The 19,306-nt window shown below is 33.4% G+C and overlaps 2 protein-coding genes across 7 annotated transcripts in view; one reads left to right on the forward strand and one right to left on the reverse strand.

The window, feature by feature from the left end:
* LOC136970131 (protein retinal degeneration B-like) overlaps positions 1 to 10,227 on the forward strand; it is a 121,862-nt gene extending 111,635 nt beyond the window's left edge. For all 5 annotated transcript variants that reach the window (XM_067264523.1, XM_067264524.1, XM_067264522.1 and 2 more), the window contains 2 exons: positions 1,423 to 2,540; positions 9,428 to 10,227. In XM_067264523.1, coding sequence (XP_067120624.1) covers positions 1,423 to 1,650 — 228 coding nt within the window. In that variant the 3' untranslated portion in view covers positions 1,651 to 2,540; positions 9,428 to 10,227. The remainder of the gene's footprint in view (positions 1 to 1,422; positions 2,541 to 9,427) is intronic.
* An 848-nt stretch (positions 10,228 to 11,075) lies between these two features.
* yem (yemanuclein) overlaps positions 11,076 to 19,306 on the reverse strand; it is a 126,165-nt gene continuing 117,934 nt past the window's right edge. The window contains exons 14-16 of one of the 2 annotated variants that reach the window (XM_067264538.1): positions 15,484 to 15,904; positions 14,403 to 14,495; positions 11,076 to 13,653 (exon numbers count right to left, since the gene is read on the reverse strand). In XM_067264538.1, coding sequence (XP_067120639.1) covers positions 13,616 to 13,653; positions 14,403 to 14,495; positions 15,484 to 15,904 — 552 coding nt within the window. In that variant the 3' untranslated portion in view covers positions 11,076 to 13,615. The remainder of the gene's footprint in view (positions 13,654 to 14,402; positions 14,496 to 15,483; positions 15,905 to 19,306) is intronic. The other variant, XM_067264539.1, reaches the window with a different exon arrangement.

Raw genomic sequence — 19,306 nt, forward strand, 5'->3', positions numbered from 1 at the left:
CATTGTTTATCCAAATCAAGTGGGGACTGGAGTTGTTTGGATAACTTATTTTTCGGATAACCAATTATGTATGAAAAAATGTATTATCCCATAACCCTCATGGAGGGTTCCTATCCGCCAGAAAGGGACCATGTTGAAATTTTTCTCCGTTGTGTGTCGCAACGTGTTGAATTTTCATCAATTTTAAGCCTAACAAAAATTTTTATAATAATAATCAATGCTTTTGTATCGTTAAAAATTATTTTTTTATTTTGTACAAACAAAATAAATATATCGAAAAATATAAAAACAAAAAATTATACTTTAGAAATTAATCTAGTATCAAAAATGTTCAATTCAGCACAACACAGTCCAACTGGAAAGCTTTCAGTTGACCGGCTTTCGGATAAACAACACTCTACTGTATTAACTTATGTTTAAAAGCAGATAACATTTCTAAAAATTAAATCAAGAGCCATAGCAGCCAACAAGTTGATCAAAACTGTCTTCATAAACAATTTTGTCCCAAAAGAAAGACTAAAATGATTTTTCTCATTAGGATGCTGAAAAAGAATGATAAGAGAGGCAGTAGTGAGACATTGATCTGTTGGGATGTTTTCATCTAACAGAAGCTGAACTATTCACCTCTGTCTCTTCATCCCATTAATCCCATTTTATGAAAAATTTTCACAGTATTTACAATGAAAATATATGATAAACACTCTTGACTGATCATCCAGTCTTTCTAGACCAGCTATTGTACAGGTCTAGAATGGTTCTAAATATCAGTTTATGATAGCAATTCTAGAATAAACCATCTATGAAAATTAGGTCTAGGTATGGATTTCAGAAAGCTAGTTCAATGTTACAATTTGGCATTTCTTTAGTTATAAGTATTTATGATCAGCCAAAGAACAGATATCTAGGATAAGCAATTTGGAGTTTTCTGAAAGAATTTCTCATAAGACAATACCTAATTTTTGCTGAGCTAGACTGATTGAATAATATCAGTACATGGAGTGGCAGTATGTTTATCTGACCACCTGATCTTTGGGTTCTAGAAGAGAAGTGAAACACAACTTCTTTCCAAATCTACAAGTTTTATCCTTAAGAACAGCACCAAACTGACTGTAAATCACTCAAACAGGATAAAATAAGCATAAAACAGAATACACAATTGCTTTTAGTAGTTAAATATCTTTTTTATTGCTTATTTATTTTTTTTTTTTTACATTCTCTCTGTCCACTTCTTAATAGGATCAAATCAATTGTCTTCATTCTGGCCAATCATATAATTTTGATACTCTGTACCATCCTTTTCCATTAATAATCTCATTTTTGTGTTCTATTCTTTGTACATCATTAGCATTTATTATTCAAATCATTTCTGTTCCTTTTTTTTTGGCACATTTTCATAAATAGTATCTGCTGTCAAAATTGCAGGTACTGACAAATGGATATGCAGTGCACCTAAATAACCTGAAAGCTCCAGGAGGATCCAGGCCAGCTCAAGGCAACGCCAGGATGATACTGCCTCATGGAGGGTTCAGCAAACCTGGACAATCTCTGAGCTGCCTGCACCAGCGCCGTTCGGCAAAGAGGACCACTTCCTATCCGCTTTCAGGGCAGAATGAATCTTGGCCCAAGTCTCCTTCCATAAAGAACAATTAGATAATTCCTCTACAAGTCAGACAAGAAAGACTTTTGTGCATTGGTGCTTCAAGAGAATGCTGCAGTTGACAAAGTAATGTTTCTTGCCATCAAGCAGAATGTTAACAGATTTATCTTTCTTGTACATAAGATGGATATGATAACCACTTGCAGGTAAAAAAATATCTTAGATATTTTATATGGATAAACTTATCTAGAATGATGTAACTGTATCACAAGATCTCTTTCCCTTCGTAAAGCATTAGTCAAGTACCAGTCACGTGTTCAATTTTAACACCTAACGACTCCTATATGTGTGATCAATGTCAGGATGAATTGTTTCTAGAAGTAACACTCAAAATAGGTTGTGTCTCACAATTAAATGCCAAGTTCTGATTTCTTGTTTAGAGATTACATTCCAATTGATCTCCTGATAGTTTACATTCCATAATCATGTATTAATTTGTGGCAAGAAACCTTTACAAAAAAAAAACAAAATGGCAAATTTTTTACAATGGAATAAGAAACTACTATGCAAGAACAAAATCCCTAAAGCAAATAGCATGTTTTACAGCTTTAAGTGAATCACTGATGATGCGACACACAAAAATAAAGGGATTTCTCATATATTTTCTTATTGAGAGAAGGAAGATATTTATTACTGTGTAGTGAAAGTGAATTTGTATTTCTAAAACAGGAAAAAGAAAAATTTTATTAATGTCAAACTTGTTCACTTTCCTCAAAATTATTTTCAACTCAAGAAAAACAATTAATGTAAATAATTAATAATTAAATATGGAAACAACAATTGTAGTATGTGGGAAGTATTCAGTCGTATCACCCTGCCAGATTATTGTGGAGAGAGAATGCAGAACTGCTGCAAGTGGATTAGAACACAGATCAAGCATAGGGTGAGTATGCATTTTATTATTTTTGATAATTGATGAATGACAATACATTTAAGAACACCATTTAAAATCAATAAGTTTTGTAATATGCAACATTATTATGTTTCTTGGCAACTGCTGTAAGAGATGAACATTTCTTTTATACAGAAAAGATTGTTGTGCACTAAGTAACAGCTTCCTTTGAAGGAGAAAATTCAAATATGCATACAGTTACAAAATACAAAAGATCATCTTTTGTTTCGTTTTGTTTGGTTTGATTTCTCAGAAATGAGCCTACATTGGACAACACTTTAAATATACATACTTCATATGGTTCCCTTACATTGATGCAATTTTAGGAATGTTCATAAACCATGTAGCCAAAAATTTGGAAATTGACCCACTTCCAGTAATTCTGTGCGCCCAGACCACTTAAATATGACAGATCAGATGGGAGAATAGCAAAAGCTTTTTTGTAACTCCCCTCAACAGACAATAAAATAAAGACACATTAACTATTTAATTGTTCACACTATACAAACTCTGCTACTTACCATTATTCATTCTGGCAAACTCGGCCGACCCTTTTTCGTATAAAGTCACAGCCTTCCATGCTCTAACAAGACGAGCCTTTACATACAATACTAATTGGAAGGACACTTTAGTGGAGCTAAAACATATTGAGGACATAGCAATAAACAAGGGTATAGAAGAGACATTAATACATAATTTATCCTGTGCTTATTCCAACCAACTAGCCACACCCAAGGGACTTCCAACAGAAGTCAGGATTGCAATCCTAACTCCAGGAACACTATAATAGAGTATAACCAGCATTTAAACACCATATGTAAAGAAATTGTTGACCATACAGGTACTGTACCAAAATTGCATACAGGAGGTCCACACAATATATAAGTTATGACTCAATGGAAAGGACAAGACCGATAAACGTAGAGCCCCTGGGATATGCAGGGTTCCAGAAAGGGACAAGTTCCAAAGGAATTTAGCTTATATTGGTTTCACTATATGCTCAGTACAAAAAAGGGTGCAAGAACGTCGGTACGGCATTGTAAACAAGAGACATACCACCGCCCTGTCCTCTTATGCAACTGACCCTGACATGCGTACCGACCTCCAAAATTCCAGTTTAATAAGGCAATCCTTCAAAATGGATCATATTAGGAACCTAGATGCCCTAGAAATAAACAAGGCTGGCCTGACTGGAAATTGCATTAACTTTAAAGGTGGTAACACTATTGTATGCATGGCGGTACTTTTATGACAACACTGACATAAATTAATAGCAAATAAAAACTAATTTATCTTAAAATTTTTGTATATTGGTTAGCATAAGATATTTTAAGTTTTATATTTTCCACCATTTAATTTTTATATACATTGTGTTAAATATTTTTGAAATACAGTAGAGCATCGATTATCCGACTCAATTGGGGACTGGGGTTGGTCGGATAACTGAAAAGTCAGATAACCGAAAAGTATGAAAAAATACATTATTAGTATAGTGCAGGGGTGGCCAACAAGTCGATTGCGATCGACCGGCCGATCGCCAAGCCAATTTTGGTCGATCGGTAGCGATGTCTTGACTTAATGTATTATATTTGTAACTGAACGCAACTGTATGCATGCAGTTATGACTTGACTCATAAGCAGTGAGTGCACTTCGTACTGAAACAGTGTATAAACATAGTATGTATTTCACACTTCCTCTTCCCACTTAGACTATGCCTATGACAACAAGTCGATCGCGACACATTTTTACGATAAAAAGTAGATCTTATGTGCACAAAAGTTGGCCACCCCTGGTATAGTGTATTAGGTCTGGTTTAAATACTAGCCTCCCTTTTATGGTCGAGCCAGTGCTGCCAGCTAAAACATGCAAAAATTTAACAAAAATAATATTAAAGTAGCCAAGACAACCAAATATTGTAGCGCCACATCACTAGTGGACATTTGAATTTGCCGACTAGAACGCGGTTGGTTAACCGATAAGTCGGTTAATCGGGGGTCGAATAATCGATGCTATACTGTACTATTTTTAAAAATTTTGATTGTTCTACATATTCCAATTTGGAATTTTGTTGGTTTAAAAACCTGAAGCAGACCCTGGTCAAGATCAAAAACATTCAATGGATATTTTTATTAAAATTTTGTTACTGGATTTTAAGGGTTCTGGATTGTAATTCATTCCAGTAATTTGGTAAGAAGCTAATTTTAATCAATACTTACTATATATGTATATTCTATGATTTATTTCAAAAATGTTTATCCAAATTTCACATGTTTATGAGAAAACTTGCATAAAGAAATCTGGCATTTTCTCTCTCTAAATCTTAATTAGTGAGTTATTAAGCATCAAATTGTACTAATGTCATTCCCATTTTTTAAGTCTAACTATGTAGTGTATCAGCAGGGCTATGAGAGCTTGTGTGGGAACCTGAGGTGGAGCAGGTCCCTTTCACCAGTTTTTTTTTCTTTTCTTTAAATAAATGAAATATATAGAATGTGTCTTTATTAATAAAAAGTAGTTTAAAAATTTTTAATGTTATTTTTACTAACAAAAAATACTGATAGAAACTGCTAAGGGCCCCTAAGAGTATGCATCCAGTGTCCCTGAGTGGAAAGAATCTTTGTACACACTTCTGGCTCACAAGCAACTTGTCTGGAATGGATGAATGTTGTCTACAAAATGGCAGAAAAATGGTTTCCTACATTGTAGGCAAAGACACATGATATTTATAAGAAATGTTGAGAGTTCAATGAATTTATTTGTGTTGTGAAATAAAAGACGATTCAGCTTTTCTTCTTTGGAAATGCAAGCAGTGAAAGTGGCAATCAAACTTGCTCAGTAGCCACTTCCTGCATGCATTTGTAGAAGCATCATATGATGGTCACTGCATGCTAAATGCAGTTACTCCAGACATGCATATTCACTTGTATCAGCTTGTCCACTCTGCCATGTAAGATGTACCCTAAGTTTTCTCCAGGCTTCACGTGTATCAGTAGTTAAACTCATTTACTAATTAGCTTCTACATTAAACAGCTCACTTTTTTTAAATTGAGGCCTTTTTTGCAAAACAGCATATGTCAAAATACATAGTTTTTTCCAATTTTCTCAACAATACTTCTATTAAATTGTTGTTAAATTGCACACAGACATATTTTGTTCCATTTGCCAAAACAGTGAGCTATTCTGAATATTTTGATGTATTGTCAGAATATTTTCTTTGACAGGACCCAAGAAAAATTAAATTTTTGATAACTGACATATGCTGTTCTTCCCAGAAACTTTATCCCAAAGTTCTTTTTGCATGTGTCATTTCTGAGTCCTTGTACCCGTTGTCTTCCTCTTTAATGTCCACATATTGTTTATCACCTTTAACACTTGACAGAACTTATTATCTGCCTACTGCAAGAAAGCTGACAGCTTCTGGCAATCCACAAGTTTCTTGTCTGGTATAGGTATTGTAGATCTTTGTATCTTGTGGTAGTGTAGATCTTTGATCTTGTGGCAGTGTCAAATCAATGATCCATTTTCTGGTGCTTCTAATCAGAATATTTTTGTATGGCCCAGAATATATATTACAAATTTGAACAGTCTCTTCAGCTTCAGTGACTGAAATCAGCAAGGATTATAAAAGATTCAAGTTTTACTCAATAAATGGGTGATGCTTATACATGCAATCAGGAACCACAACACCCATTCCTATTCCTTTCCTTTTGTAGTTTGTGTGGCTAATTCTTTGAACTAGGCCTCTCAAATAAGGTCTTCTTTCCTCTTTCTTGACCACAAATACCCACCAATGTCGGACATCTTCAAATGATGTTGAGGTTACTGCAATACAGAATAATGTACTTTTCAATGTAGTTGGCCTCTTGTAAGTCAAACTTTCTCATAAAAATAGCAGATGTACCTGACAATTACTGTTTTTGTGAATAAATCTTCACATTACCTGCTGACATGTGTGGTTTTTGTAATAACTCAAAATCTTTCATGTAGAATATATCAGTTGGAATTCACTGTTGCATAATATTTCATGGGCAAGTCACTTATCATTAGGGTTGCCAGAGGCAAAGAAAAACCCATTTTTGCCCAATTTTGACATATGTTTCTGCAAACAAGGCTTCAATTAATTAGTCCAGCTAAGAATATCTTTGCAACTGTTCATCAGCATCTTCAAGAAATGGAAAGACTTTCAATAGTCACCACTGATACAAAATGGGATACATATTTGGTGTTCTTGCAATGAATTGCAAAGACATCAAATATGGAAAAGCAAGTTGTTGCTAAAATTATGAGGATCCTAGTACAAGAAGCATCACTCATTCAATTGTATGGCATATTCTTTGAGTACTAATTACAAGTACAGCAAGTTAAAGCATTTGCACAATGCAATTTTGTCAACAGTGTGTGCAAAGAAGTATTAATCCTCATTTTGTTGGTCAAAGATGAAGCAATATTCACTCAAAATGAAATTGTAAATTTTCATAACAATCATGTATGGGTTTGGAAAAATCCTTATACAGTCAAACCTGTTTTTATGCGAGGGATAGGGACCACATTAAAAAAAACGCATAAAAAAAAAAAATCGCACGAAACTTCACGAGTGGCTATAAAAAATAGTTTTCGCAACACAATTAAAAAAATATTTTTTTTATGCGGTCAATAGGGACCGCATAAAAGAAGTCTCACATAGAAAATAACTCAAAACCGTACGAAATAGAATTTATTGACAACAGATGTCAGCACTTGACTGTATCGTCTGGTCTATCGTCTGTTTTACATATTTTTGTCCAGGTGGTGTTTTGTTGACTTAAAAAGTAAATTATTTCATTTTTCGCATATTCATGCAATAATATTACTATAATAAGTGCATTTATGCTATAATAAGTTTATTTAGCTATAATAAGTCAACGTGAGACATGACGAATCGCACGAGACTAGTCGCCAACTATACCACACAAATAAAAATTCGCACAAAAAAAACCGCACAAATTAAAAATTCGCATTAAAAAACCCACACAAATAAAAATCGCACATAAAAAGAGCGCATAAAAACAGGTTTGACTGTACTATCATTTAATTCAATATTGGCAACAGTTTAGTTTGAAACATTTGGACCAGAATAATTGGTGATTATTTGATCAGTGCATTTTTTTCCTGTCTTCAACACTCACAGATCAAAATTATAGACAGTTTGTGGATGAAGAACTAGGCATCCTGTTAAAGGATGCTCCACTGGATATTCAATATCAAATGTTCTTTATGCAGAACGATGCTCCAGCTTTTGGTTGCTATGCATGAGAATACCTCAATGTGTATCGGGAGAGGAAGACTGTAACTCAGCATTCTCGTTCTCCCAATTTAAATCCTCTAGATTTGTTCTTATTGGAACAACTAAAAATCTATGGTTTGCACAAGTTCTAAAATAGCAGATCATCAAAGAATTCATCTGGCATTTTTGAGCACTTTGACAATTGATGGTAAGATGCTGGTAGGCACGTGTGGATGCTCATGGGGCATTTTAACCACTTGCTGCAATGTTAACAAGCTTGGATTCAATAAATTAATTTTTTGTAAAAGTCTTTTTACCTAAGTACCTAAAAGATAGAAATAAATTTAAAAAATGAGTTGTTTAATAAAGAAATAGTAATTACTGATACATTATATAGTTAGGTTTAAAAACAAAAATGACATCAACACACTGTGACACTTAATAACTCACCAATTAATCTTCAGATCAAAAAAGGTGCTAAATTTTCATGTGGAGAAAGGAAACATCTCATAAAAAGAATTGAAATGTCATTTCTGCAGGGGGATAATATGGTGTTCTTCCCCTGCCTGGCATTTTTTTCTTGCGGCATCCCTCACTTGTTCAGTCGTTGCATTTTTTTTATTTTTAGTAGGAAACACCAAGCAAAACCGTAATGCTTCTTACTCACTACGTAAAAAGCATTACTGCACATCCAGGTCAAAAACCACCTGGATAATCTAATTGGTTAAATGTAAATTCTAATTTTCAAATCAGACTTAACCAGAAAATCTCCTGCCAATAAGGCTTTCCACATGGTTAACACTGCCCAAAATCGTCTGGCCCAAATCCTATTTTTCGTGAGATGATCCAATTATTCACCATAATGGATAATCAGATTGGGTACATTTTCAATGATTTTTCCCACACACGGACCGCATCAACTAGATCCACTTATTGTGGCAAAGATGCTGTAAAAGTAAAAACCATGTTATATGCATAGTAAAAAGGGGAAGTGGGTTCACTTCCCCTTTTTACTATGCGTATAACATGGTCTCTTTTTACTTTCCCAGCTCTGTTACATATAACAGAGGAAAAATATTGCAATCAGTCAAAAAACAACCCCCATGATTTTTAAATTTTTTGACTTGGGATCTCAAAATGTTGAGAAATGCAAAAAAATTTGGGGTTTTACTGTACATATGGATGTTAGTGCATGTGGGGGTGCACAATTTTGTTCACCCTCTTTGAAGCTTATAACTTCTGTACTTTTGCACAGAGGTTTGTGTATTAGAGGATGGATGCTATTAAATTTCAGTGATTTAAAGTTTGAGGGGGTTGGTGTCATATCTCAAGTAAGGTCAGACTTAAAGATGATTTTATTAGCATTAACAATTTTTTTTTTTTTTTATAAAACTCAACCCTCAAAATTAAGCTTTTTGCCATTTTATAATAGTTAAAGATATAAAAAGTTTTTTAATAAACCAAATGTTGCCAAGTCAACCGGTTACTTGTGAGGCTGTTGGAAAAACTGGGAAATAGAAACGACCGGAATATTTTTAGATTGTCATGCGTTTGACCTGGAAGTAGCTGGAATTTTCCATTACCTAATAATAAAATGATTTTGTTTCATCGTAGGAAACCAGAGTACAAATTGCCGACGAGAAGAGACGCATCCGACCAAAGGAACTGAAGTAGTGGCATAAGGAACGGTCAATGTCTACGCGGTTTTTACTAATATGTAATTGTAAATTGTGGTTTGTGTAAAGAATTTGTTCGTCGTTCGTAATCATTTCATAGTCGTACTCACTTGGTGTTCCAATACACCAGTCCGAACCGTAACGGAACAAATGCATTCATAAATGCATTTTTAACAAACTATCGGGTGGGCATTGTTACCTACATCACCGGTGGTGTTATTATCTACCAGGTTTTACTAAATTGTAAAAGACAAAAGCGACAATATTCATAATAATACTTTAATTACAGATAATGCCGGTCTTTGCATTATTGTCGCTTTTAAATAAAGAGAAATGAGATTTCGGACCATGTTTTCTTATCTTTTATTGTATGAACGTCGACTGCTGATGGCATTCTTCTTTGTCAAACAAATAAATGTCCCGAGTCGTTTTTTGTGTCGGAAGATCGAATTAGACGACAACTATTAAATGTTTATCTGTGGACTTGTCTCCGCTCTACTTCTTTTTCGGCCACCCGACTAATTCTGCCGAAATCGGAAGAAATCGCACAGAAAATTCCCCTCTCCGATCCTTTTTATTATATTATAATGAAGTCAAAATGCCGATACTTATGTTAAATGCCACACGGTGCCCAAAACCATCCCCATAATTTTTACTGCAACAGATTTGGCGACAGAAATTGCAATTATTGGCCAAATAAATTGTAATTTTCTCGTAATTAAAGATATTTAAACCAAAGACGCGCATGAAATTATTACGTCGCCTCAATAATAATGAATACTACATTTAAACTTTAAAAATTTGCCAAGAAATGATTCGTATGCAAAATAAAAATGGTCTCATCAAATTTTAAACTTTTGTACTTTACTCCACATTTTAATTGGAAAAATTCTCACGTAGAGTACAAAATCTAGTAATTATAATATAAATTATGTGTACTGGTGATTCTTAAGCATTCTCGAGTAAATACTGTATTTACATATAATTATGGAGCTTCCCCATATAACAATATTCGTAATTTCCCGATGCCACCATTTTTTTTCCGTGGGGAAAACGTTGGTGATGACTTTAAAGTAAGTTTTATACATAAACGATAGAATCCTGATTATCCAAGGTAACGCGAAACGATGGTATCTCGATTAATTGAAAACTCGGGATAAAACAGATGGCCACTCAGGATTAAAAAGTTACAAAGACATATATCATTTTTAAGTTTCTTTTTATATACTTTATATAAGAACATTTATTAATTCACTATGATTTAATATATTAGGTATTAGTTACTTTAGTACTAAAACATGACTACAATAAGGATTTGTTCTGTATTGAAGTTATGTTTTATCATTAAAAAAAGTGAAATTGTTTCAAAAGCTTAAAACTGTAATAAGTGTTACGATTTTAAGCCCTTTTTTATGAATTACAGAAGATATGTAGTTATTCAATCGTGGGTTTTCCTCGGTTAATCGGGATTCTACCCAAATCCGGTCCATAATTTCACGTTACAAATTATACTGTTATGTATAATTTGAAAACTCGAACCACTTTAAAATCTAGAAATGTAAAAACAGAGAAACAGAAAGAAAGGATGTGTGTATATATATATATACTGTCTGCTCACTTTATTTTACTTAGAAAACCATTGTTGCACAAATCTTGGTGACAAACATTCAGGACAAGCAAGGCTATTTTACTAGGAAAAATGTCCGACTGTGGCCATCTTTTTATATATATTTATATATATATAATTTTTTATCAAACGGTAATACAATCAGATTTCATTGTCATCTTGCATATCAAAAAACAGGAAATTGTTTTATCTAAAAAAAACTCATCCCTCTTTTTTGGATAAGAATTAAATAGTGAGATCATTTCTCTACAATGAATTACCATTTTTGGTAGGAAAAATATCCACAATCGTGTACACAATTGAACTATATAAAACACAATCCAAAATAAAAAAAATAATAATAATAATCAACGTTTTGTACAAATAACGAACAGAAAAATAATTCATTAATTAATAATTATAATAATAATAATAATGTACACATTTACACACAATTTGATTCCAACCAAGTATTTGCAGTTTTACAAAACAATCTACAAAAAACATTTATAGTATTAGTATCATCATTTTTTACAATTTCAATTCATGACTCCTGTACAATGGGAGAATTTTCTTGTGTACTGTACGCGAGAGAGATGGGAAGGGGAAAATCATCTAAGATGCTTTTTCTTTTGGAAAAAACAACAACACGTTTGTTTTTGGTGTGTTTTTTTTGTGTGGGGGCGAAGGACTTTTGTAAAGTCTCTGGGGTTAATTTGGAAAACAATTCTTAAGAAAAGGACTGGTACCTTCTAAATTTTGGTAATTCCTACGAAAATCTGACTCATTTTTACACACATTTGAACTACAAAGAGGATCAGAGCTGTCTTATTTTCATTCAAATGTTCGACCCGATACCAATCACATTTTGTTGGATATAACAAGGCACTCCACCATCACTTTTTTTTTTAAACGAATACCGTCCTGCTCGAGCCGCATCTCGTTCCCTTGTCACACGATTTTTGTACACTTTATCACTGTCACGTTCTCTCTTTCGTCCTCTTCCTCATCGAGAATAATAAACACCTCCCCGGCGTGTGTATACATATATATATATATAAACTGTCTCTAGTGACTAAAAAACGTGTGGGCAATTGACTATTTTGTTATTATTATTACGTTATTGTGTGTAGAAATAAATATCAAAAAAGTCTTGTTCCCTCAACTGATACAAATATTTAATTCAAATTCAAATCAACAATTATATAATACAGCTACTGGCACGAGTCATAGTATACAGTTAATCGAACAACTTGTCACACCGACACACGCACGGACACGGTAAATTAGATTGGTTTTCTCTTCCTCGCGTCTCCGACATCGAGGATGTGTTCGTCTTTATCACAAAGCTCGAACATAAAGACAAAAACCGGAAGTATTAAAACTGTGAGGTAGGATGCGTCATCACAAATTTTCAGTTTTTTTTCCTAGTGGCAAAATTGAAATTCATTTAGAGTTTCTGCTCTGCGGAGGAGCAAATTGGAAATCATATTTATTTTTTTCTTCCCGTATTCGAGAAAATTACGGCTAAATTTTTTCTCTTTCTTATTTTTTTACAAAGTAAAAAAATGTAATTATTTTTTTAAATAACAATAATAATAACAACAAAAAAAGAGAGGGAGAGAAGAAAAAAATTAATAATAATAATATTTAAATTTTTTTTCTCTAATATATATCACCCATTGAATACTTTAATGGAAAAAAGGCTGTTTTCACAGTATGTTCGGCAGTTCAAGTATGCAAAAATTCTCGGTAGAAAATCCTACGATGCATAGTGTTTAACACTCTGGACATACAGTTTAGAGTAGGATTTCTTTTCCTTTTTTTTCTTACGGCTATTTTTAAACGGTACGCCTGCAGATCGGTACCGTCAGAATTGAACACCCCCATTATGAACAGTGGAGAATCAAATTCTGTGCATCTCCCAGTGTACCAAATGAATTGATTGAACCTGCGGTTTGAAGCTTTTTATGACAAATTCTAAATAATTAATGGCACTCGATGCCTAGGGTGCTGTTTAAGTGACTCTGGAAAGGCGACGAAGCAGGCAGTTTGCTGTGAAACGGACTCCTTTGTCGGTTCTCTTGCCACTTAAAAGCATACCCAGTTAAGTGCAGAAGTACCCAAAATTTAAATTTTTTTATATGTGCGACAACGACAATGTGTATGCAAATTAGAGAATCCTGACGGCACCGCAGCAGTCGCACACGCATAAAAATTGGAAAGAATGTTAATCGAACGATCGTTGTTGCCATTGCTGCGAACGCGACGATGATATAATTGGCAACGTTCACGCCATTCGTTAGTCTCATCATTTCAAGAAACACTGAATATACAAATGACATTTACTATACATGGACATATGTATCATATATACAATACATCTCCTATCATCTCCTGAGATATTTAGCTGCTTTATTACAATTTTTTTTTTTAACTCGGTGGAGATTCTTTAAACTTAAATTCTATAAAGAGTCACCGCTTCTGTACATTTTCGGGTTTGCCTAACGGATGCCTTTGTCAGGGAATCCTGTGATGCGACGTCTGCTGTGTCGACCCTACAAAACAGGAAAGAGGCTGTTTAGTAATCTGGGACCAGGCTCTTGTAAATATTATTCGCGGGGAGTGTCCTGAAAAACAGTTTAAGGATTCTACAAAAAGTCCCAAATTCCATTCTAGAATATCTTTAGAGAAGGTGCTTTATGAGAATGAATTTCGAATTTTTGGTGTATCTTTTGTAAATAATTTTCGAATTTTTGGTGTATCTTTTGTAAATAATTTTTATGGAAGATAGAAATCTTTTAAACATAAATATCATCACTAGTTTTGTGTCTACTTTCAATTTTTTGCACGATTTTTTTCACCTGAAAAGTTTTTTGGGTGAAAAAAAATCGCGTGAACAAAATTTCAGAATGATTTCCACCACAAAATGGAGCCTAACCTGTGAAATTTTGTATGAAGAGAGTACATTTTGGGTTAAGTGAAAAACCACAATTTCCAAACAAGAAATTTTAACTTTTTAGGAATTCCCCATTCTGAATTTATGCGAGAAAAATAATAATTTTGGGTTAGAGAATGGAAACTTTAAACTTTTTTCAGGACACCAAAACATTTTTGAAATAAGCAGAACAAAGTAGAATTGATAGAGAACAAAGAGCGGGAAATGGTAGAGAGAATGTTAGGCAAGTTTTCTGCTGCAGAATAAAGCATTTTAGTTTTCTGCAGACTACGTGTTAATATAATTAGACAGATTAATATGCAGTAGAGGCAATTAACAAGTTCCCATAGAATTCTTCTCCAAGCCTACCTGAGTGAGAGGAGAGCGGAAAACTGTGGAAGGGTGTTAAGAGTTGTTGAGGGACTGTGGTGAAACTGTTTTCGGCATGGTGTCCCAATACGCCTAGAAATGAATCGGGGGATAGTATGCATGATAACAAATGACACAAACTAAACATAAATAAATTAATAACTTTCTATACACATGCGAGTCATTAGCTGGCATGCAAAAAATCAATTATTCAAACTATAAGTTGCATTAGGCCATTAGGTAATCTGTAAATTATATATTTTAAAAAGTAAAGTAAAATTAAATTCGTCAGATATTTTATATTAAAGAACCACATTGGAGAAATTGTTTAAAATAGAAATAATAATAATAATGTAAAATTAACTGTAAAGAACTCAAACTTTACCAAATAAAAATAAAAATTATCTATTGTAAATCACTCATGTTGCTGTTTGTACTTTACATTTTTTTTGGCCTGTTTTTGACTTCCGAAAATTTTATGAAGTTCAATTAACGAGTGCATTTCTTTGTTACATTAGAAGCGAGATGACATTTTCTTTGACTGTTGTATTTAAATCCTTACATTTCTGGTACAAGAATTAGCAATTTTAAATTTTATAGATGATGTCCTCCAATTTTCATAAAATGGCATTTTTTTTACGTTACCAAACGAGACTTCTGCATGCAATTGTTTATCTTGATAATACCAAGATATATTTTACACGACATTACATTACCACTTCCTTTTTGGAAAGTGCAAATTTAATGGGTATGTTCCGGTATGCATCTGTCTCTGCCACAACCATTAATCAGCTTTTACCAGAACCTCTGGCAACTCTGCAAAATGGCAGAAGCAAATGGCACCATACTGGCATTTGCAGACTTATTCTGTCAAATTAACTTTTGGTTAATACAGATTAGTGTTAGAAATATAACCTGTGACTACCGCTCACCAGTGCAATATGTGCATCAGTGAGATTGACTCATGAACTATTTGGTGCATACCGAAATGTACCCAATTTCTCTAGAGTTAAAAATATATATTTAATTGTAATAATTAATTGGGCTCACTACTGCTAATTAGAATGGCAGAACTACTTACTTTGACCAGGATATTCACTTCCCTGTGGTCCCACAATGGCACTGTTAGGAAACGATTGGTTATTCGAAGGAGTTCGACTCGGATTCTGTTGCCAAACGGAGTTCATGGTGTGACGGTTGGGTATGATTGACGACTGCTGAGAATAATTATGGGAATCTACAGTCTTATGAGACACATTGTGAGCGGGTGTCAACTGCTGAGAAATGTTATGCACTGTCTGACCGTAACTGCCGACCTGCGGAGTGGAGCCACCCTGGGCCCTCATGGCGTTGTGATGATGATGTCCCACTGGATTCTGAGAGGGGTTCTGATATGTCTGTGAGGTAGGGGATGAAGTATTTGGCGAAGGACAGGATGTTGAATATTGGGATGAATAATTTGTGGTGGTAGAAGGACTGTTTGCTCTCCATTGGTTTTGAAGCTGTATTAAAATAAAATAAAAAAAGGCTTATCAATGCCTAATTGTACGATGAATTTACTGAAAATATATTAATTAAAGAATAAGCCATTAGCAGCCTTTTCGTCATCGCTGTAACTAAACAGAAAATTACATTTAAAAATATCAAAAGCTAGATGGAAATGGCATTTCTGTCTTTACACCGTCTGAAAACACTTTCATTCATTAAAATTACTAATAATAATTTGTATATTTTATACATTTCTAAGGATAAATAATATAGGCCAGCAATGGCAAACGTTTCTCTGAAGATGGGTCAAAATTTAATTGGAAATTCAGTAATTCCAAAACAATGCTTAAAAATTTTACTTTAATTTTTAATCTACTGTTCAGTATATCAGAAAAATAATAATAAATTGTATATGAAAAGAAAATACTGATTCTAACAGAAACAATTATTTCATATGATGCAAAATTTGCTGCTTATTGGGCTGCAATTTTCAAGTTGCAGACATATAATTCCCACTGTCTGTCCTTCATTAATCTCAAGAATGGAGTTAGATGAAAATCGAGACCAGATACAGAAAGCTTAAGGGGTGGAGACCCCCGATTAACTGTACATGAACTTCCAGTCTGAACTGGAAGTCACATGATTCTTAAATAAAATATGATAGAAAAATTATGACAATATGACGTTCTATCCATTGATGATAAAAAAAACTCAATCCATTTTTGTAAAAATGGTAACAAAATCATTTGTACGTAGGTCGTGCGAAACATGATGATCCAAAAAGAGAAAATTGTTGTTGTTCGTGTATGTTTTAGTTTATTAACTTACACGGAAATAAAGACAAACTTTACCCAGAAATTCAGGAAATTGCTCCTACCAGAGCCAAAATCAGGTTGTTGGTTACCAAATTCAGACAAATGGATAATGTACACTGTACACAATTTTCTGGGAGGCCCACCATACTGGACAAAATGATTCAATGTGTAGAAACTACAACATAGTTTACATCATCAACCAGAGACTAAACTAGGTGTTCACTGTGCCACAACCATGTCTCCAAACATGGGAGATCCTTCTTTACAAGCTCATAAAGCATGCATAGCATAACCAGTGACCAGAATATGGCCCCAAGTGTTACATAAGCTGGAGGAGGAGAAAGAGGACTATGCCACCTGCCAAGCAATGAGTTACAATACCAGAAATAAAAGGATTGAATGGTACTACTGTGTATGTTAATCCACTCAAATATGTGCAAACCACAGTGATTCTCATTTCTTGGGTCAGTGTGCTTCACACAACTTGCAAACAAATGGTTTTCTTACCATTTTCACAAAAATAGACCGATGAAGAGGTCTTTACCCTATTTATAGTTTTTTACAGAAGGTATAATTCTAAACACAAACATCAAAGAGATAAATATAGGTTATATATATAGAATTATATAAAAACTCATTGTAGGTCATTTTTTATATCTAATTTTGATGAACTCTGTTATAATGAATGAAAAACCATTTAACCAACCCATCCCTGCTTTGTATTCATTCAATAAACAAAAATTTAAGTCCCTATTAAGTAAGCAATTCATTTCATTCTTATTAAAACTTCATGTTTTAATTATTAATTAATTCATGAGAATTTAAAGTTGAAAATATCATTCAAATATCTTTTGATTTTAAAATTTCTATTTATTTATTACAAGAATGTTTCCTGTTTAGTTCCTAAAAAATTATTAACTTGGCTTGGATTTTTCAAGACTAATTCTTAGCATTCTACATCAAACTAAATATTTCGCAGTTGGAAGATATATTATATATATATAAATTATTTATGAATAAAGTGAAAGGAAACGATAAAGAGAAGTTTTTAAAAACACAGGTAGGAGGAAGAAGCAGAACAAAACGTTCCTTGAGAAGATTTTTAAAGAATATCAAATTCCAAATTGATGAACTTTATATACTGGCTTAATAATTACCATATTTACTCACATATAGGACGAGGTGTGATTTTAAAGATCAAAATAAAGAAAATTAGATTTATTAATACAATTCTAATTTTATTTTGTTTAATCACACATAAAACATCAAATGAACATAAATGCACACTTTGTCCAACAAAAATTATTGGCATTTTAAACTTTAAGGAAAAATCTCGTAAAATCGACAACATAATTTGTTCACGTAAAGCTGGACAATTGGGAACCTTTTTTTGCTGATTCTTAACAGTCGAATCCACTCTCCACTTATGAGTTTCTCCGAATTCTGATTTCTGAATAATCATCTGTTTTCACGTGGGAATGGATTAAAACTTACATCAGGCTTCCATGTGATTTTGGAATTCAATTCAAAAGCTTTGCTTTTCCTATTGCTATTCATCTTTACTTCTGACAATACACAAGAACAATTCAAACAACCCAGATAAAATACTTATGTTTTTAAATACAGGAAGGTAAGCATCTGGTAAAAAATGTGAATAAACGGTTCACAAACATTATGTGAAAAAAATGCAAAGAATCTTTCACTCACACATATAGGACGACCTAGGAATTTGAAGTTGTGATAAATGAATAAAAACCTCATCTTATATGTGAGTAAATACAGTATTTTTAAATTAGATCTGTTAAAATTAAAATGGGGAAAAACTAAAAAGTTAAAATCACCTATTTTGTGGAATACAACATCAGAATAAAATATGGTTATTTCATCACCTACATTAATTCTATTTTAAATAACCTGCACTCAAAAATTCTTGCATATGCTGATAATAGTAAGTTGATTGTAATAACCACTGCAAGATATGTAATCTGTTCTGGTCTTCAAGTATTAATCTTTGTTTTATCTGTGTATGTTCTGTAAGTTTTGCCTATTGGAATCCTAAATATTTACAAAACTTGCCCTCTTCCATGGATTTGATAATATCTCTCTCCACTTCTGAATACAGTCTCCTTTTTTCAGAACTCCTTCAGTGTTTTGCATTTGTCTAGACCAGGGATGGGCAACCTTTCTCTATGTAAAGGCTGCATTTCAAAATTTCTGAACTGATGCAGGCCACATACAAGAGAAAAGAATGCCAGTAAATCAGAATTATTTATTCATGTATAATTAACATAGGTATACTCAGTGGTGATATTCGACGGGTTCGCACAGGTTCGGCCGAACCTGTTGTTAAAATTTTCAGTTTTCCGAGCGGGTTTGCCCAAACCCGTTGTTAAAGTTTTCCGAACGGGTTTGGGCGAACCTGTTGTTAAAATTTTCAGTTTTCCGAACCTTGTTAAACACACGGAACATTTCTCAGTGGGTTTGTTTTTTTTAAAAAAATATATTAAAATATGCATATTATACTCTGTAATACTACTAAACTAGGGCCTTATACCCCGTTTGCACCGAGCATTTCAATCTAGATTGTGAGCAAGGTCAGGG

Source organism: Centruroides vittatus, unplaced genomic scaffold (assembly GCF_030686945.1).
Source record: "Centruroides vittatus isolate TY-2023 unplaced genomic scaffold, ASM3068694v2 contig_19, whole genome shotgun sequence".
Taxonomy (NCBI): domain Eukaryota; kingdom Metazoa; phylum Arthropoda; class Arachnida; order Scorpiones; family Buthidae; genus Centruroides; species Centruroides vittatus.